This window comes from Nomascus leucogenys, chromosome X (genome assembly GCF_006542625.1).
Source record: "Nomascus leucogenys isolate Asia chromosome X, Asia_NLE_v1, whole genome shotgun sequence".
NCBI classification, from domain to species: Eukaryota; Metazoa; Chordata; class Mammalia; order Primates; family Hylobatidae; genus Nomascus; species Nomascus leucogenys.
In genome coordinates, this window is record NC_044406.1 from 44,914,040 (window position 1) to 44,937,798 (window position 23,759).

Below are 23,759 nucleotides of genomic sequence, written 5' to 3' on the forward strand. Positions count from 1 at the left end.
CTGTCGCCCAGGCTGGAGTGCAGTGACAAAATCTCGGCTCACTGCAAGCTCTGCCTCCTGGGTTCACGCCATTCTCCTGCCTCAGCTTCCCGAGTAGCTGGGACTACAGGCTCCTGCAACCACGCCCGGCTAATTTTTTTGTATTTTTAGTAGAGATGGGGTTTCACCGTGTTATCCAGGACCGTCTCGATCTCCTGACCTCGTGATCCGCCCGCCTCAGCCTCCCAAAGTGCTGGGATTACAGGCGTGAGCCCCCGCGCCCGGCCAGGATGTATGAATCTCTTTGTCTGCTCGCTCCTGTGTGTGCTAGTTCTCGCTCTCACACGCTTTTTCTTTAACAAATTAGAGCTCATTCTGGTCCTTTTGGTCTTGTCTTCATGATCATTCCAATTTACTTGTATTTAGTTGTCCCTAGGGTTTCTTACTGCGGCACTATTGTCATTATGGTTCTGATCATTATTTGTTGTGGCTGCTTTCTTGAGCATTGTATGTGTAGCAGGGTCCCTGGCCTCTACTCTACTAGGTGCCAGTAGAATCCCTCCCCCAGTTTTGGCAACCAAAGTGTCTGTAGTCATTGCCAAATATCCCCTAGGGGAGAGAATTATCCAATGTTTAAAACCAGTGGTCTACCTTGTTTGCAAAAGCAGCTGCTTGGTATTTCATTGCATGGGAACACCAGTATTTATTTACCTTTCTCCTAGTGATGAACATTTAGGATACTTCTAGTCTTTTGCTGCTATAAACAGCATAGCAATGTACAGTACATTCCGTTGCCTGCATGTGAGTATGCCAGATGTGAGATTTCTAGGTCAGATTCATGTGCATCATGAATTTTGATTCAGAACTGTCAATTTGCCCTCCAAATAGGATATACTGATGTGTACTCCTAGCGGCAGTATATGCCTTTTCCCATAAGTGGGCAATCACAGTGCATTATCCAATGCTTTGATTTTTGCCATGATGCAGCATATAAGAGTGGTGCATTTTAATTCACATTTCCTGAAATTAGTGTCTTTTCATATTTTTTGGTTTTTTTTTTTTTTTGGAGACAGGGTCTCAGTCTGTCACCCAGGCTACAGTATAGTGGCACGATCACAGCTCACTGCAGCTTCGACCTCCTAGGCTCAGGTGATCCTCGTGCCTCAGTCTCCTGAATAGCTGGGATCACAGGCGTGTGCCACCACACCTGGCTAATTTTTGTATTTTTTGTAGAGATAGGATTTTGCCATGTTGCCCAGGCTGGTCTCTAACTCCTGAGCTCAAGTGATCTACCTGCCTTGGTCTCCGAAAGTGCTGGGATTACAGGTGGGAGCCATTGTACTGGGCTATTTGTTTTTTGAGACAGTCTTGCTGTGTTGCCCAGGCTGGAGTGCAGTGGTGTGATCATGGCTCACTGCAGCCTCAACCTCCCAGGCTCAAGCAATCCTCCCACCTCAGCCTCCCAAGTAGCCGGGAATATAGGTACATGCCACCACACCTGGCTAATTTTTCAATTTTTTGTAGAGCTGGAGTCTTACTGTGTTGGCCAGGCTGTTCTCCAATGCCTGAATTCAAGCAATTCTCCCACCCTCGCCTTCCAGTATGGTGAGATTACAGGTGTGAGCCACTGTGCCCAGTCTTCTTTTCATTTTTTTAACCACCATTTTTACTTCTTTATTTCAATTATTTATTCTAGTCATTTGCCTCCTTTTCTCTTGGGTGTGGAATTAATTTAATTGCTGGATGGTAGCTCTTTATGTTAACTCAGGTAAATAAGATTTCTATCATATATGTTGCAAATATTTTTGCAATACTTCATTTGCTTTGACTTGTCTTATTAATTTTGGGGAGTGGATACTTACATTTTGTTAATGTGGTCTAATTTCACAATCTTTTGTGACTTCTAGATTTATTTTATTGCTTATATAGGATTCTGTGAGTCAAGATTATAAAAATGGTATTTCAGTTATGTGGAAAAAGTGGTTACTGAATGATAGTGGCACAGTTGAGTATCTGTATGGAAACAAAGACTCTTCTATATCATATAAAAGTGAATTCTAGATTGGTTGTAGACCTAAGTATTTATTTGAAAAATTGGGTAAAAATTTAGGAGGATATATGGATAACTTTGTGCAGTGCAAGAAACTTTTTTTTTTTTTTTTTTTTGAGATGGAGTCTCCCTCTGTGGCCCAGGCTGGAGTGCAGTGGTGCGATCTCAGCTCACTGCAACCTCCGCCTCCCGGGTTCAAGCAATTCTCCCACCTCAGCTTCCCAAGTAGCTCAGACTACAGGTATGTGCCACCATGCCTGGCTAATTTTTGTATTTTTAGTAGAGACGGGTTTTCACCCTGTTGGCCAGGCTGATCTTGAATTCCTGACCTCAACTGAACTGCCTGCCTCAATCTCCCAAAGTGCTGGGATTACAGGTGTGAGCCACCGCGCCTGGCCCTGCAAGAAACATTTTTAATGAAGATGGAAAACCCAGAAATCATAAAGGGAAATATTATCAGATTAGACTGTATTAAAATGTTAAAACCTGTAGAGTCAGAAGACATATTTGAAGCTGAGAGGAAATACCTGCAATGCATATAATACACAGAGGATTTATGTATGTAATATGAACAATGATTTAAAAAAACAAAAAAATGTGGTAGAAAGGAGTCAAAAAGATAAGGCAGGCAATTTATAAGAAAAAAATGTGATGCCATTTGAAAGGATATTTACTTTTTCCGGTTTTCAAGCCAGGAAAACAGGGCCGATTTTCATTCCTCCCTTTCTGTTGCATTCCAACAAATGAACCCAGTCTCAGCCCTTCTACTGTTTGCCTTTCAGAATTTTTTTGTTTTATATATATACAAAACCACAACATTTTGCATGGGTTTTTAATGAAAATATGCTCCTACTGTGCTTTTCTGAAATTTGCTTTTTTTTTTTTCATTTAGACAAAAGTATCCCAGGCATCCTTATGTGTGAGTCAATTTTTTTTTTGAGACAGAATCTTGCTCTTCAGGCTGGAGTACAGTGGTGTGATCTTGGATCACTGCAACCTCCACCTCCCAAGTTCAAGAGATTCTCCTTTCTCAGCCTCCTGAGTAGCTGGGATTACAGGCTCACGCCACCATGCCCAGCTAATTTTTGTATTTTTAGTAGAGATGGGGTTTTGCCATGTTGGCCAGGCTGGTCTCAAACTCCTGACCTCAGTTGATCCACCTGCCTCGGCCTCCCAAAGTGCTGGGATTATAGGCGTGAGCCACTGCGCCTAGCCCTTTTTTATTTTTGTAGAGATGGGGTTTCACCATGTTGCCCAGGCTGGTTTCGAACTCCTGAGCTCAAGTGATCCACCTGCCTTGGCCTCCAAAAGTGCTGAGATTACAGGTGTGAGCCAGTGTGCCAGGCCTTTTAGAGCTTTCTTCTACTTTTTGCTAATACGAATAGGACTGCCTCAGACATCCTTACGTACACATAAATATTTCACTAGAATAGAGTCCTGTAAATGCAACTGCTGGTTAAAGTAAGAAACAAATACCTTTAATAGGTACAGCCAAATTATGTATCAATCAGCCTTTATATGAGAGTAATTTCTAATACTCTTCATCAGCAGTGACTTATGGATAAAAGACAATATCTTATTGTTTAATGAGCATATATGTGAATTTTAGTGAGGTTTATAATCTTTTTGTGTTTCTAGGCCTCTAACATTTCTGTTGCTATGAGAATTTTATTCATACTGTTGGGCTGTCTTTTCTTACTGATGTATTAAAGGTATAGGGTAAAATCCTAGAAAGGTCATTGCTTTGTTAAACGGTATTTGCAATGTAAAATTTGATATATATTAACCAATTATTCCTCCCAAAAATGCTGTAAATAGTTTATAACTTCTTTGGTGTTTTTTCTACATACTTGACTGTACTAAGTATTATCAACCTTTTTAATGTTTAAGAATATGAAAGGGATACATGGTAAGTTAAATATTTATTTTATATTCATTCAGTTATATGTTAGGCTGTGGTCTTTTTCATAATGATTTGTTAGAATTTTAGTGTATAAAGGAAATTAGCCCATTGTTTTGTATATTTCAAACACTTTTCTCACTTTGATATTGATGTTTCATAGTATAATTTTTGGCCAAGTGCTGTGGCTTATGCCTGTAATCCCAGCACTTGGAAGGCTGAGGCAGGAGGATTGCTTAAGCTCGGGAATTTGAGACCAGCCTGGGCAACATGGCAAAACCTTGTCTCTACAAAAAATAAAAAAATTAGCTGGACGTGGTGGTGCGTGCCTATAGTTCCAGCTACAAGGGAAGCTGAGGTGGGAGGATCGCTTGAGCCCAGGAGGTTCAGGCTGCAGTGTCTATGAGCATGCCACTGCATTCCAGCCTGGACAACAAGAGCAAGACCCTATCTCCAAAAAAAAAAAAAATTAATTCTGCTATTTAGAAATTTCTAATGTCTAGGCAGTCATGTTGATCAGTCTGTGACTGTATGTCTTCTGAATTTGGGGATTTCTTAGAAAGGCTTTTAGCCGGCTGGAAGTGGTGGCTCACGCCTGTAATCCCAGCACTTTGGGAGGCTGAGGTTGGTGGATCACTTGAGGTTAGGAGTTCGAGACCAGCCTGGCCAACATGGTGAAACACTGTCTCTACTAAAAATACAAAAATTAGTTGGGTATGGTGGCGGGTGCCTGTAATCCCAGCTACTGCTGAGGCAGGAGAATCATTCAAACCCAGGAGGCAGAGGTTGCAGTGAGGTGAGATCACACCACTGCACTCCAGCCTGGGCAACAGAGTGAGACTATGTCTTGAAAAAAGAAAAGAAAAGAAAGGCTTTTAGCCACTATAAAGTTATAAAAACTTTGATCTATTTTATGGTTATCTTGTACACATTTAAATCTCTAAGGCTGGGTGCGGTGGCTCACACCAGTAATTCCAGCACTTTGGGAAGCTGACACGGGTGGATCATTTGAGCTCAGAAGTTCAAGACCAGCCTGGCAACATGGTGAAACCTCGTTTCTACAAAAAATACAAAAATTAGCTGGGTGAGGTGGCGTGTGCCTGGAGTCCCAGATACTTTGGGTGGCTGAGGCAGGAGGATCACTTGAGTCCAGGAGGATCGCTTGAGCCCGGGAGGTTGAGGCTGCAGTGAGCCATAATCTCACCACTGCACTCCGGCCTGGATGACAGAGGGAGACCTATCTCATCCCTGTGTAATTTATTTGAGGGTTCAGAGATGGGTAATTCAGTTTTATTGAGTTATTTTCCTCCATAAATACCTAGCCAGAAGATATGGTTTGGCTGTGTCCCCACCCAAAATCTCATCTTGAATTGTAATCCCCACGTGTCAAGGGTGGGACCAGGTGAAGGTAATGGGTCATGGGGCGGTTTCCCCCATGCTGTTCTCATGATAATGAGTGAGTCTCATGAGAGATGACGGTTTTATAAGCTTCTGGCATTTCCCCTGCTTGCACATCTCCTTCCTGCCACCTTGTAAAGAAGGTGTCTTGCTTCCCCTTCACCTTCCGCCATGAGTGTAAATTTTCTGAGGCCTCCCCAGCCATGCTGAACTGAGTCAATTAAACCTCTTTCCTTTATAAATTAGCCAGTCTCAGGTATGTCTTTATCAACAGCATGAGAACGGACTAATCTACCAGATTTTCCTAATGTCATCTTTTCTGCATAGATTTTATATATATATATATAGATAGATAGATATATAGATTCTTTTTTTTTTTTTTTTTTTGAGACGGAGTCTCGCTCTATCACCCAGGCTGGAGGGCTGGAGTGCAGCGGCGTGATCTCGGCTCACTGCAACCTCCACCTCCCGGGTACAAGCGATTCTCCTGCCTCAGCCTCCTGAGTAGCTGGGATTATAGGTGATTCTCCTGCCTCAGCCTCCCAAGTAGCTGGGATTACAAGCGTGCACCACCACACCTGGCTAATTTTTGTATTTTTAGTAGAGACAGGGTTTCACTATGTTGGCCAGGCTCGTCTCGAACTCCTGACCTCAAGTGATCCACTCGCCTCAGACTCCCAAAGTGCTGGGATTTCAGGTGTGAGCCACCATGCCTGGCTGACTTAAGATATTTTTGCTGTAACCAGCCAATGGGTTATTCCCACCCACTGCACAGTCAAAACCAATTCACTGAGATCACGGCATTGCAATAAAGAGTTTAATTGACATAAGTCTGGCCATGCCACATGGGAGATGGAGTTTTTACTCAAATCAATCTCTCCGAAAATTTGGAGGGTAGGGTTTTTCAAGGATAGTTTGGTAGGCCATGGATTCAGCTTCTGGGTGGGGCCATAGGACCGGTTGGTGGAGGTTGGCCAGTCCTGGTGGAGCCACTGGTCATCAGAAATGCAAAAACTTGAAAAAATGCTTCAAAGGGCCAATCTTAGGTTCTATAATGGTGATATTACCTGCGGGAGTAATCGAGGAGTTCCAAATCTTGTGACCTCCACAATAATAGCTGGAAATCTTTTATGTCTACATGTTAGCAGATTTTAGCCTCCTCATATCCTCCTAACCTCGTGGCCTCTCAGCTTTCCAAAGGTGGTTGAGTTTTGCAGAAGGCTATTATAAGCTTGTCCAACCCATGGTCCATGAGCCACATGTGGCCCAGGATGGCTTTGAATGCGGCGCAATACAAATTTGTAAACTTTCCTAAAACATTAGGAGACTTACTGTGACCTTTTTTGTGATTTTTATTTTTTAGCTCACCGGCTATCTTTAGTGTTGGTGTATTTTATATGTGGCCCAAGACAGTTCTTCCCGTATGGCCCAGGAAAGCCAAAAGATTGGACGCCTGTGGTCTATTATCTTTTAAACTATAAAACAAATGTCTCTCAAAGTTTGCTTGGGCCAGGCTGAGGAGTGATTAAGGGCAATTTAGAGGTTAAAGGCAAGATAGGGGTTGGTTAGATCAGATCTCTTTCAATGTCACAATTTTCTCACTCTTATAATTTTTGCAAAGGCAGTATCATTTTTTTTTTGAACTTGACACTGTATGGTTTATTTAGTCCAATAATTTTTTTGTGACTTAATGAGACAAAGGGTTTAAACTCCATTGATGTTTTTTCTCTCTCTCTAATGATGAATTTACCAAAACAGAAAGATGTGTGACACAATTAATTGCTCATGTTTTAAACTAAGAACTATGTTTTTTCTCTTTGCTGTATGATTAGTAGAATGAGTCAGTTCCCAAGACATGACCAGTTTCAAAGTGGAGTGAAAATGCAGAGGTTTTCTGCACGATAACTTCTCAAAGTCACCAGGAGACTATTAAAAGATTTGAGATGAAGTAACACAGTAGTAAGATTCCTAATAGAGGAGGTTTAGTTGTTAAGAGAGTCACATACATACTTTGTTTTGTTTTTTTGAGATGGAGTTTTGCTCTTGTTGCCCATGCTGGAGTGCAGTGGTGCAATCTCGGCTCATCACTGCAACCTCCATCTTCTGGTTTCAAGGGATTCCCCTGCCTCAGCCTCCTGAGTAGCTGGGATTACAGGCGCCCGCCACCACGCCTGGCTAATTTTTGTATTTTTAATAAAGATGGGGTTTCATCATGTTGGCCAGGCTGGTCTGGAACTCCTGACCTCGTGATTCACCAGCCTCGGCTTCCCAAAGTGCTGGGATCACAGGCGTGAGCCACCGTGCCTGGCCACATACATGTTTTTTTTATTTATTTATTTTATTTTATTTTATTATACTTTAAGTTCTAGGGTACATGTGCACAGGCAGTATCATTTCTATGAAGTAACCTCTGACACTCTACTCAGAGGATCTGTTGGTGGTTATTAACTTTCATCATCATTGTCATATTTAGCTCTGTGTGACTAGAAACATGACAATGGAATGATGGCGGTTTTACTGGGTCTGAGAGATAAGGAAGGAAACCCAAGTTTTTCCTACTGTCTACTCTCACTTGACACAACACTCCTGACACGAGATGTGATCCCAGGCCCCAGGCTGTTTCCCCACATACCAAGTCGTTCTCCAGTGGACACCAGCTGGGTCTCCTCTAAGTCAATTCCATTCTGACACCATCTACCTGGAGTTAGCATCAGCTCCCACAGGTTGAGGCTTAGCCCCACAAGACTACCCCCACCTGAGATGCCAGTCTTGAGTAGGGTATCATCTATACATCTGATTGACGGGACACAAATCAGGGGTTCCCTTGACTCCCTGCTGGTGTTTGATTAATTTGCTAGAGTGAGTCACAGAACTAATGGAAACTGAATTTCCCCTATTTGTTATAAAGGATATTACAGAGGATACAGATGAACACCCAGATGGAAGAGATGCATAGGGCAAGGGTTGTGGGAAGGTCCACAGACCTTTCATGCCCTCTCTGGACTCATTACCATCTGGGAACCACCAAGTGTTCAGCTGTGTGGAAGCTGTCTGAACCCACCCAGCCCTTTGGTTGTTGTTGTTATTGTTGTTTTTGAGAAACAAGGTCTTGCTCTGTCCCACTGGCTGGAGAACAGTGGTGCAATCTTGGCTCACTGCAGGCCCAACCTCCTGGCCTCAGGTGATCCTCCCTCCTCAGCCACCCTTAGTGCTGGAATCACAGGAGCCAGCCACCACACCCAGCCACAGTGGGGTTTTTATGGAGGCTTCATCACAGAGGCATGATCATCACTGGCCCTTGGTGATCAACTCAACCTTCATCTTCTCTCTCCTCCCAGGAGTTTTGAGGATGGAGATGAAATTCCCAACCCTCTAATCCTGTCTGGTTTTCTGGTGACCAGCTCGCATCCCGAAGCTACCTAGGGGCAGCCAGCTAACAGTCATCTCATTAGCATATAAAAGACACTTTGCTCACTTCAGAGGCTATTCCAAGGGTTGCAGGAGCTTTTTGCCAGGAGACAGGACAAAAACCAAATATATATTTCACAATATCAAACCAGGTGACATTACTCCAGATAAAAATGACTCTGGATTGGTAAACTGCATCTGGACTGGAGGACTGAGTAAACTGTCAGGCCTCTGAGCCCAAGCCAAGCCATCGCATCCCCTGTGACTTGCACGTATACATCCAGATGGCCTGAAGTAACTGAAGATCCACAAAAGAAGTAAAAATTGCCTTAACTGATGACATTCCACCATTGTAATTTGTTTCTGCCCCACCCTAACTGATCAATGTACTTTGTAATCTCCCCCACCCTTAAGAAAGTACTTTGTAATCAAATTTCATGAGCGTCAGTGTGAAGAGACCACCAAACAGGCTTTGTGTGAGCAACATGGCTGTTTATTTCACTTGGGTGCAGGCGGGCTGAGTCCCAAAAGAGAGTCAGCGAAGGGAGATGGGGTGGGGCCGTTTTACAAGATTTGGGCAGGTAAAGGAAAATTACAGTCAAAGGGGGTTTGTTCTCTGGCAGGCAGGAGTGGGAGTGGCAAGGTGCTCAGTGGGGGTGCCTTTTTGAGCCAGGATGAGCCAGGAAAAGGACTTTCACAAGGTAATGTCATCGCTTAAGGCAAGGACCGGCCATTTTCACTTCTTTTGTGGTGGAATACCATCAGTTAAGGTGGGGCAGGGCATATTCACTTCTTTTGATTCTTCAGTTACTTCAGGCCATCTGGGTGTATATGTGCAAATCACAGGGGATGCGATGGCTTGGCTTGGGCTCAGAGGCCTGACATAAACTATGACTGGCTGGTAGGAAGCCATGGATTGGGGTTTTCTGAGCACATTGCCACTCAGTGATATGTAACTGGGCATATCTTTTGTTGGGACCCTGGAAGCCATGCCACTGGGACCATTACAAGAGATACTGGTCTATGGAACAGGTTAGGGCTTCCAAGCAACATCATCCTAGCATTCAGCAGTGTGGTTTTGTTCCCCGGCACCAGAGCTATCACGAGGGAGGGGCAGATTGGGCTAACAGCTCCTGGATTGCTTTGAGAAGCCCTCCTGCTGGAGAAACCTGCCTGTCCCCGCCCTCTGGCATGCGGGCTTTCCTGTCCCCTCTCCTTCTGCACAGCTGGGTAAACTGGTGCCACTCTGGCCGATTTGGGCCTTATGGGTGCAGCGAGTGGCTTGAATTGAAGGCCACCAAGTGTGGGCATGACAGGATGGGATCTGGAGCAGAAACAGGCTGGTTATTAGTCTTTTCGAGGAATTGGGGGCACTTGTAGAAGTAAGTTCTTGTTTGGTGGTGACAAGGCCAAGCATAGACCTTTCCCCTTTTGCTTCAGTCAGCTGCCCAGGCCACAGACCTCTGGCTTCCTGTTCTTTGTTTCATAATTGATGAGTGAAGGTTAGAACGGTTTGTCATGATTGATTGGCTATGTTTAGAACTGTTTGTTGTAGCTCTGTATCCCCTGCAAAGCCTGCTCTGTCAGTCCTAAGCAGAATTGACTTCTTCCTTTGTGGACCACCTGGACCCCGTCCTTCATCTGTCACTGTCCCTGTGAGGCAGGCTTCCTCGCTGCCTCTGTTTCTTCTATGAGTGTCTAAGTGTCGCTTTTCTCCCTCTGCTAAACTGAAGCTCCTTGAGTTTAAGAAGTGTCTTTTTTGTTTTTTTTTTGAGATGGAGTCTCGCCCTGTTGCCCAGGCTGGAGTGCAATGGCGTGATCTTGGCTCACTGCATCCTCCGCCTCCTGGGTTCAAACGATTCTCCTACGTCAGCCTCCCGAGTAGCTGGGATTACAGGTTCCCACCACCATGCCCAGCTATTTTTTGTATTTTTAGTAGAGATAGGGTTTTACCATATTGGCCAGGCTGGTCTTGAACTCCTGACCTTGTGATCCGCCCGCCTAGGCCTCCCAAAGTGCTGGGATTACAGGCGTGAGCCATCACGCCCGGCCAAGGTGTCATTTTGTATCAATCTTTATGTCACGGGACTTACCAGCCTGGCCTCTATTCAGTAAACATGTGTTGAATGAATGAATTTCCAGGGTAAGATATTTCTCATACTCTATCTCTTTCTCCTATAAAGTTCAAAATGATTTTAGTCATATAAATACTCTATGTAATATACTATGCCAAACTGACTAGTGACTGGCATAAGAACAATTATATAAAGAAAGGCCAGCGTGGATGCGGGAGCCAGACTGCGTGGATTTGAATCCCTCATTCCTGGCTGTGTGACCTGGGCTGGTTACTTAGGCTCTGTGTGCCTCATGCTCTTCATCTGTCAAGTTCCTTCTAGTGTGGCGGCAAAGATTGAAATCTTTAGTACATGTAAAGGACTTCAAAGGGCACAGAGTAAGCCCTCCGTGTGCGTGAGATGCCATGTCCCAGTGCCCCAGGCTGGTCCTGGGGTGCTAAAGAGGAATGTGCCCTTACAGGAATCATTGACCTTCAAGGACGTGTTTGTGGACTTCACCCTGGAGGAGTGGCAGCAACTGGACTCTGCCCAGAAGAACCTCTACAGGGATGTCATGCTTGAGAACTACAGCCACCTGGTGTCCGTGGGTGAGGGACCGCGCCACAGGGTGATGCAGAATAATGCCCCCAGTACTGTGTTTCTTTCTCAGCTGCTCCAAGCTCTGGGGCCCAGGAAGAATGAGTGTGGGTTACCACCCTCAGTGAGTTTGGGTTACTGCCCACTGTGTAGTATTCGTAGTCCCCTTTGGACACTGGAGAGCATATTGGTGCCCTTGCTTGCTATGTATATGTTCTGTACTGAGGGGCAGATAGCTGTGTGCATGGGCCATCACCTTCAGCCTGCAGGGGTGGGCCTAGGTTCTGGAATTCCTCAGCATTAATAACGAAGTCCTATGTCATTTCCCCCGAACAGGGTATCTAGTTGTGAAGCCAGATGTGATCTTCAGGTTGGGACCAGGAGAAGAGTCCTGGATGGCAGATGGAGGGACCCCGGTACGGACCTGTGCAGGTGAGGACAGGCCAGGTGAGTCAGGCCAGGGAAAAGGGACCAGGTTGGTTGGTGAGAGCTTGGCCTCTGGGATGCGCTCAGGAGCCCTTCTCAGAGCCCCGGACTTGTGGACATGCCTAGGCTCTGATGAGCGGAACTGTTGTCATGTCCAAATGAGGCATCTGCCTGGCCGCCGGTTACAGTCTCTGTGTTCTTTGCTTGGCATTCCCATAGATTGTGGCCACTCTTGTTCTGAGATCCCATTTCTACCTTCCAGCCTCCTGGCTTGTTAGTGAGAAGTGCCAAACCCCTTCTCATTCCTCTCACCCTGTCCTTTCTGGAAGCTTTTAGAACTTTTTCTCCCTTCTTGTGCTTATGTATTCTTACCAGAGTAGATGCAAATGTCAGCATTTCCTCTTTACTGGGCATACTGTGGGCCCTTTCAGGCTGAAAGTTGGAGTCTTTTTTTTTTAGACTCAAGGAAATTATCATACATTATTTTTTGGAGTTGGTATAGGCAACAAAGCTTTGCTAGTGACCTTTACTCTACCCAGCCTGGTACCCACCACGTTCTTGCCTACTCTTATTTTGTGGTAAACACTGTAAACCTCACACTGTCTTCTATTTTCTCTTCGTATTCCTTCCCAGACTCTTACAAATATGACTTGATACCACCTGTTTTCAGATTCCTCCTCTTTTCAGTACCTTCCTCCCACTCAACTCTTGTTTTTTATATTATCTCTTTATTTATTCAAAAATAAACTTGAGAGAACATTATTCCCAGGGAGGAATACTTCATAAAACACTGCTAAACTGTTTTCCAACGTGGCTATACCACTTTTTTTTTCCACTAGCAATGTATGTGAGTTCCACGTGTTTCACATCCTTGCCAGCACTTGGTATTGTTAGTGTTAGTCCTTTTTTCTAGTAGGTGTGTAGGGGGATCTCATTGTGATTTAATTTTGCATTTTTCTAATGATGAATATTGTTGAGCCCTTATTTGCCATCTTTATATCTTCTTTGTGGAAGTATTTGTTGTAATATTTTGCCATTTTTCTTTGCTATTAAATTGTAAGGTTCTTTATATGTCTTTTTTTTTTTTTTTTTGAGATGGAGTCTCGCTCTGTTGCCCAGGCTGGAGTGCAGTGGTGCAATCTCAGCTCACTGCAGCCTCGCCTCCTGGGTTCAAGCGAGTCTCCTGCCTCAGCCTCCCAAGTAGCTGGGATTACAGGCACCTGCCACCATGCCCAGCTAATTTTTGTATTTTTAGTAGAGACGAGGTTTCGCCATGTTGGCCAGGCTGGTCTGGAACTGACCTCAGGTGATCCACCCGCCTTGGCCTCCTGGAGTGCTGGGATTACAGGTGTGAACCACTGCGCCCAGCAGGTTCTTTATATATTCTTGATGCAAGTCTTTTAAGTACGTACTCCCAGATTATGGCTTCTTTTTTTCTTAACTGTGCTTTGTAGAGTAGACGTTTTTAATTTTGATAAGGCTGAGTTTATCAAGTTATTTTATGGTTCATGTTTTTTGTATCCTATCTTAACAAATCTCTGACTCAGAGCAATGGAGATTTTCTCCTATGTCTTCTTTCAGAAGATTTATAATTTTAGCTCTTAAATTTAGACCTATGACAAAGAATGAGTTAAGTTTGTAAATCTGACATGAGGTGAGGGTCAGGGGGTTTTTTGCATATGTGTATCCAATTTTTCCAGCAGCATTTTTGAAAATACTCTGTTTTTTGTTGTTGTTGTTGTTGTTGTTGACTTACTTTGCCATCGTTGCTGATAACCTTTGAATGGCCGGGCACAGTGACTCAGACTTGTAATCCAAGCACTTTGGGAGGCTGAGGTGGGAGGATCAGTTGAGTCTAGGAGCTTGAGACTAGCCTAGGCAACATAGTGAGCCCCCGTCTACAAAATATTTAAAAAATTTGCCAAGCATGACGGCATGCACTTGTAGTCCCCACTACTTGGGAGGTGGAGGTGGGAGGATTGCTTGAGCATGAGAAGACGAGGCTGAAGTGAGCCGTGATCACGCCACTGCCACTCCAGCCTGGGGTACAGCAAGACCCTGTCTCAAAAAAAACCAAACAGTTGAACAGAGATGTGTCTGTCTATACATCATTAATATACTGTTTAATTACTGTAGCCTAATGTTAAGTGTTCAAATCAGGAAGTATGAATTTTCCAACTTTGTTCTTCCTTTCCTAATGTTTTGCCTATTCTAGGTCCTTGGTATTTTTATATAAATCTTAGAATCAGCTTGTGAATTTGTACACAAAAGCCCGCAGGGATTTTTGTATGGGATTACACTGAATCAGTGGATCATTGATATACTGACAATATTGAGTCTTCCAATTAATGAATAGCATGTATCTCTATTTAGATCTTCTTAAATTTTATCTCAATGTTTTGTAGTTTTGAATGCATAAGTCTTTCACATTTTGTTTAATTCATAACAGCTTTTTTTGTTCTTATAAGATATTATAAATGGTATTTTATTTAATTTCAATTTCCCATTGGCCAGTACTATCTTATAGAAATGCCATTAATTTTTGTATATTGATCTTGTATCCTGGGACCTTTCTAAGGGTACATATTAAAACTTGTAACTTTTTTGTAGATAGCTTGGCATTTCCTATGTAAACAATCATGTAGTTGTAAATAAAGACAGTTTTATTTCTTCCTTTCCAATCTGGATGTCTTTTACTTCTCTTCTTGCCCTCTTTTTTTTTTTTGAGAAAGAGTTTCGCTCTTGTTGCCCAGGCTGGAGTGCAATGGTGCAATCTTGGCTCACCACAACCTCCGCCTCCTGGGTTCAGGTGATTCTTCTGCCTCAGCCTCCCAAGTAGCTGGGATTATAGGCATGCACCACCGTGCCCAGCTAATTTTTTTTTTTTTTGTATTTTTAGTAGAGATGGGGTTTCTCCATGTTCATCAGGCTGGTCTCGAACTCCCAGCCTCAGGTGATCTGCCTGCCTCGGCCTCCCAAAGTGCTGGGATTACAGGCGTGAGCCACCATGCCCAGCCTCTTTTTGCCATTTTTTACTGGCTAGGATCTTTAGTATTGTGTTGAATAGGCATAGTGAGAATGACTTCTTTGCTTTATTCCTGATTTTAGGGCAAAAGTACTCACTTTCTCATCATTAAGTAAAATTTTTTCTTTGTACAGTTTTCCGTTGGTGGCCTGACAATGGTTGAAGATTATTCCTTTTAATCTTAGTTTTTTGAGTTTTTATCATGAATTGATGCTGAATGTTGCAAATGCTTTTTCTGCCTCAATGAATATGATCATGCTTCTTCTCCTTTATTTTTAAATTAATTAATTATTATTATATTTAGAGATGGAGTCTCGTTCTGTTCCCAAGGCTGGAGTGCAGTGGTGTGGTCATAGCTCATTGCGGCCTTGAACGCCTATGCTCAAGTGATCCTCCTGCCTTAGCCTCCAGAGTAGCTGGGACTACAGGCATGTACCACCATGCCCAGCTATTTTTTAAATTTTTTGTAAAGATGAGGTCTTGTTGTGTTGCCCAGACTGGTCTTGAACTCCTGGCCTCAAGTGATCCTCCATCTTAGCCTCCCAAAGTGCTGGGATTACAGGTGTGAGCTACCATGCCTAGTCAATTTGCAGATTTTTCTTTTTTTTTTTTTTGAGATGGAATCTCTGTTGCCCAGGCTGGAGTGCAGTGGCACGATCTCAGCTCACTGCAACCTCCACCTCCCAAGTTCAAGTGTTTCTCCCACCTCAGCATCCCAAGTAGCTGAGATTACAGGCACCTGCCACCATGCCTGGCTAATTTTTTCGTGTGTATATATATAGAGACGGGGTTTCTCCATGTTGGTCAGGCTGGTCTCGAACTCCCCTGACCTCAGGTGATCCACCTGCTTCGGCCTCACAAAGTGCTGGGGTTACAGGTGTGAGCCACCACCCTAGCCAATTTGCAGATACTGAACCAGCCTTTCATTACCTGTGTAAACCCTACTTGATAATGACCTATCATTCCTTTGATATGTTCCTATTTATTTTTGCTCATATTTTGTTATTTTGCATCTATGTTTATTCGTCATAATCGTTTGTAGTTTTCTTCACTTACACTGTTTGTGTCTGGTTTTGACGTCAGGGTTATGCTGGCCTCATAAAATGAGTTGGGAAGTGTTTCCTTCTGTTTTCTGAAATTTATATAGGACTAGCATTATTTCTTTTTTTTTTTTTTTTTTTTTTTTCCGAGACGCAGTCTCGCTCTGTCGCCCAGGCTGGAGTGCAGTGGTGCAATCTCGGCTCACTGCAAGCTCCTCCTCCCAGGTTCACGCCATTCTCCTGCCTCAGCCTCTCCAAGTAGCTGGGACTACAGGCACCCGCCACCACGCCCGGCTAATGTTTTGTATTTTTAGTAGAGACGGGGTTTCACCGTGGTCTCGATCTCCTGACCTCGTGATCCGCCCGCCTTGGCCTCCCAAAGTGCTGGGATTACAAGCGTGAGCCACCGTGCCCGGCAGGACTAGCATTATTTCTTAAATGTTTTGTAGACTTCATCAGTGAAGACATCTGGGCCTAGAGTTTTCTTGGAGGGTAAGTTTTGAACTACAAATTCTTTTTTTTTTTTTTTTTTTAGGTGGAGTTTTGCTCTTGTCGCCCAGGCTGGAATGCAATGGCGTGATCTCGGCTCACCACAATCTCCACCTCTTGGTTCAAGCAATTCTCTTGCTTCAGCCTCCTGAGTAACTGGGAACACAGGCAAACGCCACCATGCCCAGCTAATTGTTGTGTTTTTAGTAGAGACAGGGTTTCACCATGTTGGCCAGGGTGGTCTCAGACTCCTGATGTCAGGTGATCTACCAGCCTTGGCTTCTCAAAGTGCTGGGATTATAGGTGTGAGCCACCGCACCTGGCTACAAATTTGTTTTTTTATAATTATAGGTATATTCAGATAACTCTTTTCTTCTTGAGCAAGCTTTGGTGGTTTGTGGCCTTGAGGGAATTTGTCTCATCTAAACTATCAAGTTTTTTTTTTTCTCTCTCTTTTTTTAAATTTTATTATTATACTTTCAGTTTTAGGGTACATGTGCACAATGTGCAGGTTTGTTCCATATGTATACATGTGCCATGTTGGTGTGCTGCACCCATTAACTCATCATTTAACATTAGGTATATCTCCTAATGCTATCCCTCCCCCCTCCCCCACCCCACAGCAGTCCTCGGAGTGTGATGTTCCCCTTCGTGTGTCCATGTGTTCTCATTGTTCAATTCCCACCTATGAGTGAGAACACGCGGGATTTGGGTTTTTGTCCTTGCGATAGTTTGCTGAGAATGATGGTTTCCAGTTTCATCCATGTCCCTACAAAGGACATGAACTCATCATTTTTTATGGCTGCATAGTATTCCATGGTGTATATGTGCCACATTTTCTTAATCCAGTCTATCGTTGTTGGACATTTGGGTTGGTTCCAAGTCTTTGCTATTGTGAATAGTGCCACATAAAGTATTTTTTTGGCCAAGTGGGGTGGCTCACGCCTGTAATCCCAGCACTTTGGGAGGCCTAGGTGGGCAGATCTCGAGGTCAGGAGTTCAAGACCAGCCTGGCCAACATAGTGAAACCCTGTCTCTACTAAAAATACAACATTTAGCTGGGCATGGTGACACGTGCCTGTAGTCCCAGCTACTCGGGAGGCTGAGGCAGGAGAATCACTTGAAACCGGGAGGCGGAGGTTGCAGTGAGCCAAGATCATGCCACTGCACTCTAGCTTGGGCAACAGAGTGAGACTTCGTCTCAAAAAACTAAAGAAATAAAATAAAGTTTTTTCATAAGATTTCCTTATTATTTTTTAATATTTGTAGGATCTGTAATGTTGTTCTCCTGATATTGATAATGTATGTTTTTTCTTGATCAGTCTGACTTAAGATTTATCCATTGTATTGATCTTTTCACAGAACCAGCTTTTGATTGTGTTTATTTTTGTGTTTTTCATTTTCTATTTCTTTGAGATAGAAAGAAATCCTTATTGATTACTATATCTTGCATACAGAAGAGCATTTAGAACACGTGCGTACTTTTCAGAAGAAATACGTAGCTAACACCCGGATAATCACCACTCAGGTTGAGAACTACGACTCTACCCCTTCCAGATTGCATTCTCCTACCTCTCTCTTGGATGTAACCTGTATCCCAAATTCGGGGGTAATTATTTTTAAGATTTTTGTTAGAGCTTCTGCTATCTATATTTGTATACACAGGCAATATATTGTTTAGTTTGAACTTTTCTTTTTTGAGCTTTATAAAAACAGAATCATCCGTATGAATTATTTTGTGACTTATTTCTTTTATTCACTACTATAGTTGTGAGATTCAGCCATGATGTTTATTTTCATTGCAGGATAGTGTTCTAGTTGGGGTATCACACAATTAAAAGTACCTACTCTTCTCTCTTTTAAATTATTTATTTATTTTTTAGAGACAGGGTCTCACTCTGCTACCTAGGCTGGAGTGCAGTGGTGTGATCATAGCTCATTGCAGGCTTGAACTCCTGGGCTTAAGCAATCCTCCTGCCTCAGCCTCTTGAGTAGGCAGTACTATAGGCATGTGCCACTGTGCTCAGCTATTCTTGTTTTTCATGTAGAGATGGGGTCTCATTATGTCACCCAGGCTGGTTTTGAACTCTTGGCCTCAAGCGAGCCTCCTGTCTTGGCCTCCTAAAGTGTGGGATTACAGGTATCAGCCACTGCACTCAGCCAGTATTTACTGTCTTGATGGTGTTTGGGTTGTTTCCGGTTTAAGGCTAGTATAGCCAATGATAATACTGCCATTATTTTACATGTTTGCTAGGAACATTTGCTGTGAGAGCTTTCCTATGTATATACCTAGGTTGTGGTGTCTGGGTTCTGGAGGTGTGAATAATTTATAGATAAGGCCAAATGTTGTTGGTTTGTAAAACATTTGTAGATGCTCCCTCCATGCCACTTCTGCTTGTCAGACTTTTATTTGTTCCCATTCTGGTAGGTGTGTATTAGTATCTTATTGTGATTGAAACTTTCATTTCCTTGATTAGTAATGTAATTGATCCTCATTTCATATTTTATAGAGAACTTGAGTGACTTGTGTAAATCTTACATGGCGCCTGCGTTAAGTCTTCAACTCATTTATTTCTTATGGTATGTGCCTTCCTCCTACTTATTCATAGCACTCTTTTCTTTTCTATTCTATTCTTTTATTTATTTTTTTTTGAGACAGAGTCTTGCTCTGTCGCCCAGGGTAGAGTGCAGTGGGGAGATCTCAGCTCACTGCAGCCTCTGCCTCCTGGGTTGAAGCAATTCTCCTGCCTCAGCCTCCCGAGTAGCTGGGATTGCAGGCACGTGCCACCATACCCGGCTAATTTTTGTATTTTTAGTAGAGATGGGGTTTTGCCATGTCAGCCAGGCTGGTCTTGAACTCCTGACCTCAGGTGATCCACCGCCCCCCCCCCGCCCCCCTGCCTTGGCCTCCCAAAAGACTGGGATGACAGGCGTGAACCACTGCGCCCGGCCCATAGTACTGTTTTCTTTTTTTCCTTTTTTTTTTTTTTTTTGAGACAGTGTCTCACTTTGTTGCCCAGGAAATCATGGCTTACTGCAGCCTCAACCTCCTTGGGCTCAGGTGATCCTACTTCCTCATCAGCGTCCTGAGTAGCTGGTACTACAGGCATGCACCACCACACCCAGCTAATATTTGTATTTTTTTGTAGAGATGGGGTTTTGCCGTGTTGCCCAGACTGGTCTCAAACACCTGGGCTCAAGCGATCCACCTGCCTCAGTCTCCCAAAGCGTTAGGATTACAGGCATGAGACACCATGCCTGGTGGCACTATTTTCGGTAGAGTACATATTAATGCTTTATTGCAAGCATACTGTCCCTTTGTTAGATTGTCTTTTTTTTTTTTGAGACAGAGTCTTGCTTTGTCACCCAGGCTGGAGTGCAGTGGTGTGATCTTGGCTCACTGCAACCTCCACCTCCTGGGCTCAAGCAATTCTTCTGCCTCAGTCTCCCAAGTAGCTGGGATTAGAGGCATGCCACCACCATGCCCAGCTAATTTCTTGTGTTTTAGTAGAGATAGGATTTCACCATGTAGCCCATGCTGATCTCAAACTCCTGAGCTCAGGCAATCCGCCCACCTCGGCCTCCCAAAGTGCTGGGATTAGAGTCGTGAGCCACTGCGCCCAGTCTAGACTGTCTTTCTTGTGTCTCTTGTTGAACAGAGATTCTTTCCATTTAAATTGCATTTCTCGTAGACATGATATAGTTGAATCTTGTTTAATCTCAACTGACAATCTGCCTTTTAATTGGTGTGTTTTTGTAATTATTGACATTGTTGGATGTAGGTCTACCATTTTATTATTTCTTTCTTTGTCCCCCTTTTTCTGATTGTTGTTATTCTATTTTCCCATTCCTCTCTTCTTTGGAACATTTGAATATTTTCTTAAACTTTTAGTTTTGAGATCATTATACATTCTCATGCACTTGTAAGAAGTAATACAAAGAGATCGTAATGTACCCTTTATCCAATTCCCCCCATTGGTAGGTAACATCTTGCAGAACTGTAGTACAGTATCCCAACCAGGATATTGACATCTATACAGATCAAATATGGAACATTTCTGTCACTGCAAGGATCCCTCATGTCACTCTTTTTATTATTTATTTATTTTTGAGATGGAGTCTCATTGTGTGGCCCAGGCTGGAGTGCAATGGCGCGATCTGGTCTCACTGCAACCTCTGCCTCCTGGGTTCAAGCGATTCTCCTGTCTCAGCCTCCCGAGTAACTGGGATTACAGGCGCCCGCCACCACCTGGCTAAGTTTTGTATTTTAGTAGAGATGGGGTTTCACCATGTTGGCCAGGCTGGTCTCAAACTCCAGACCTCAAGCGATCCGCCCAACTTGGCCTCCCAAAGTGCTGGGATTACAGGTGTGAGACACCACCCCTGGCCGTAACTCTTTTATAGTCATATTGATTTTCTCCCAGCCCATCTCCTCTTATAGCCTGGTAACTACTAATATGTTCTCTGTTTCTATGATTTCGTCATTTGAAAAATGTTACATAATGGAATCATACTGTATGTAAATTTAAGGGATTAGTTCTTTTTCACTCAGCATAATCCTCCAGAGATTCATTCAGGTTGTTGTATGTATCAAGCTTGATTCTTTTTATTGCTGAGTAGCATTCCATGGTATGCATGTTTGTTTAACCGTTCACCTGTTGAAGGACATCTAGGTTGTATCCAGTGTTGGGCTATTACGAATACATTTGCTACAAACATTTCTGTGTAGGTTTTTGTAATAAGTTTTTATTTCTCTGGGATGAATTTCCAGGAGTGCAATTATAATTTAAATATTATTTTTTAAACATACCTCTTTACTTTTTGTCACTGTCTCCTTGTTTTTAAATTTTTATGTATGTATTTATTTATTTTTATTTATTTATTTATTTATTTATTTATTTTTGAGAGCGAGTCTCGCTCTGTCGCCCAGGCTGGAGTGCAGTGGCGCGATCTTGGCTCACTGCAAGCTCCACCATCCTGGTTCAAGTGATTCTCCTGCCCCAGCCTCCCGAGTAGCTGGGACTACACATGCACACTGCCATACCCAGCTAATTTTTGTATTTTTAGTAGAGATGGGGCTTCACCATGTTGGCCAGCCTGGTCTCGAACTCCTGACCCCACGTGATCCACACGCCTCAGCCTCCCAAAGTGCTGGGATTCCAGGCATGAGCCACCACACCTGGCCTATCTATCTATCTATCTATCTATCTATCTATCTATCTATCTATCTAAGATGGTGTCTTGCTCTGTTGCCCAGGCTGGAGCGCAGTGGTGCGATCTTGGCTCACTGCAACCTCTGCCTCCTGGGTTCCAGTGTTTCTCCTGTCTCAGCCTCCCGAGTAGCTGGGACTACAGGCGCACACCACCATGCCTGGCTAAGTTTTGTATTTTTAGTATACACGGGGTTTCACCATATTGGTCAGGCTGATCTTGAACTCCTGACCTCAGGTGATCCACCCACCTCAGCCTCCCAGAGTGCTGGGATTACAGGCGTGAACCACTGTGTCCTGCCCTATTTATTTATTTATTTAGAGACAGAGTCTTGTTCTATCGCCCAGGCTGGAGTGCAATGGCGTGATGTGATCTCGGCTCACTGCAAACTCCGCCTCCCGGGTTCACACCATGCTCCAGCCTCAGCCTCCCAAGTAGCTGGGACTACAGCCACCCACCAGAATGCCCAGCTATTTTTTTTTTTTTGTATTTTTAGTAGAGACAGGGTTTCACCGTGTTAGCCAGGATGGTCTCGATCTCCTGACCTCATGATCCGCCCGCCTCAGCCTCTCAAAGTTCTGGGATTACAGGTGTGAGCCACCACGCCTGGCCTATTTATTTATTTTTTAAGATGGGGTCTCACTATGTTGCCCAGGCTGGTCTTGAGCTCCTGGGCACAAGCAATCCTCTTGCCTCACTCTCCCAAGTAGCTTGGACTACAGGTGTGTGATGTCATGCCTGGTTGTTATTTTTTAAAATCAGTGGCTGCTGTAGACACTAAGATAGTCACACACAACCTTTCACATTCTACTTATAGTTTAATACTTAAAGTAATACATAGAAGCTTTACAACAGTATAGATGTGGTTAATTTCTTTCATGTTACAGTTTTTGAACATATTACATCTAATAACATTTTAAATCCCCAGACAGTGTTATATTTTTTTTGCTTTCAACTATCATATATATCTTAAAGAATTCAAAAGAAGAAAAATTATCCATTACATTTACCCAGATATTTTGCCATTTCTGTTGCTCCTCATTTATTCCCAAAGTTCCATGTTTCCCTCTGATATCATCTCCCTTCACCTGAAGAAGAACCTACAGCATTTCTCTTAGAAGAAGTCTGCTGTTGACAAAAATCTCTTAATTTTCCTTCACCTGATAATTTTTACACTTCTTCTTCTTTTTTTTTAATTTTTATTTTTATGGGTAAATAGTAGGTATATATGTTTATGGGGTACATCAGATATTTTGATACAGGCATATGATGTGTAATAATCATATCAGAGTGAATGGCGTATCCATCCCCTCAAGCATTTATCCTCTGTGTTATAAAAAATATGAAACCCTTCACAAATTTGCATGTCATCCTTACACAGGAGCCATGCTAATCTTCTCTGTATTGTTCCAATTTTAGTATATGTTCCAATTTTAGACAGTGAGCACTTGTCTTCATTCTTGAAGGGTGTTTTTGCTGGATGTAGAATTATGGATTGACATTTCTTTTCCTTTAGTATTTTTAAGATGTTCCATTGTTTTCTGACCTCCACTGTTTCTGATGAGAATTTTGCAGTCCTTTGAATCCTTGTTTGCTTGTAGGCAGTGTACCTTTTTTTCCTCTGGCTGCATAGAAATGTTTTAAGTTGGCTTTCCAGGCTTTTGATTATAATGTTTCTGGTGTTTCTTTTGAGTTTATATTGATTCTGGTGTGCTGTGCTTCTTGAGTCTGTAAATACATGTCTTTTTCCAAATACGGGAAGTTTTTGGTTATTATTTTTTGCAATTTTTTTTCTACACTAGTCTCTTCTCCTTCTTTGAAGACTCTAATGACACGTACATTGGGCCTTTTGGTATTGTCCTGCAGGTCCCCAGAGGCCCTGTTTTTTTTTTTTCCAATCATTTTTACAATTTTTTTATTTTTACATTTTCTGTTTTTCTGTTGAGAACTTCTATTTATCCATTCATTTCAGGTGTTTGCCATTACCTCATGGAGCTTAGATGTCATAACTACTTAAATGTCTTTGATATTTCCAGCACCTAGGTTATTTCAGGATTGGCATCTGTTAATTATCTTTTTCCCTGGAGAATTGGTCATATTTTTGTGATTGGTTGTTATGTTGAATAATTTTGGATTCTATCCTGGATAGTGGTGACTGTGTCATTATTGCTTTTCTTTTTTC

At 43.0% G+C, this 23,759-nt stretch overlaps 1 protein-coding gene and 1 non-coding gene across 7 annotated transcripts in view; one reads left to right on the forward strand and one right to left on the reverse strand.

Annotated features, from left to right (window-relative positions):
* The window catches only part of ZNF674 (zinc finger protein 674), a 46,296-nt gene that overhangs the window by 5,203 nt on the left and 17,334 nt on the right, over nt 1-23,759 (forward strand). For 2 of the 6 annotated variants that reach the window (XM_012498840.2, XM_012498841.2), the window contains exons 4-5: nt 11,271-11,397; nt 11,723-11,818. In XM_012498840.2, the coding sequence (XP_012354294.2) occupies nt 11,271-11,397; nt 11,723-11,818 (223 nt within the window). Of the gene's footprint in view, nt 1-10,806; nt 11,398-11,722; nt 11,834-23,759 lie in introns of those variants that run through there. The other 4 variants (XM_030807323.1, XM_030807324.1, XM_003271040.3 and 1 more) reach the window with 3 other exon arrangements.
* Nucleotides 22,914-23,016, reverse strand: LOC115833385. The gene has a single exon (XR_004028822.1). It is a non-coding gene; the product is annotated as a U6 spliceosomal RNA (small nuclear RNA).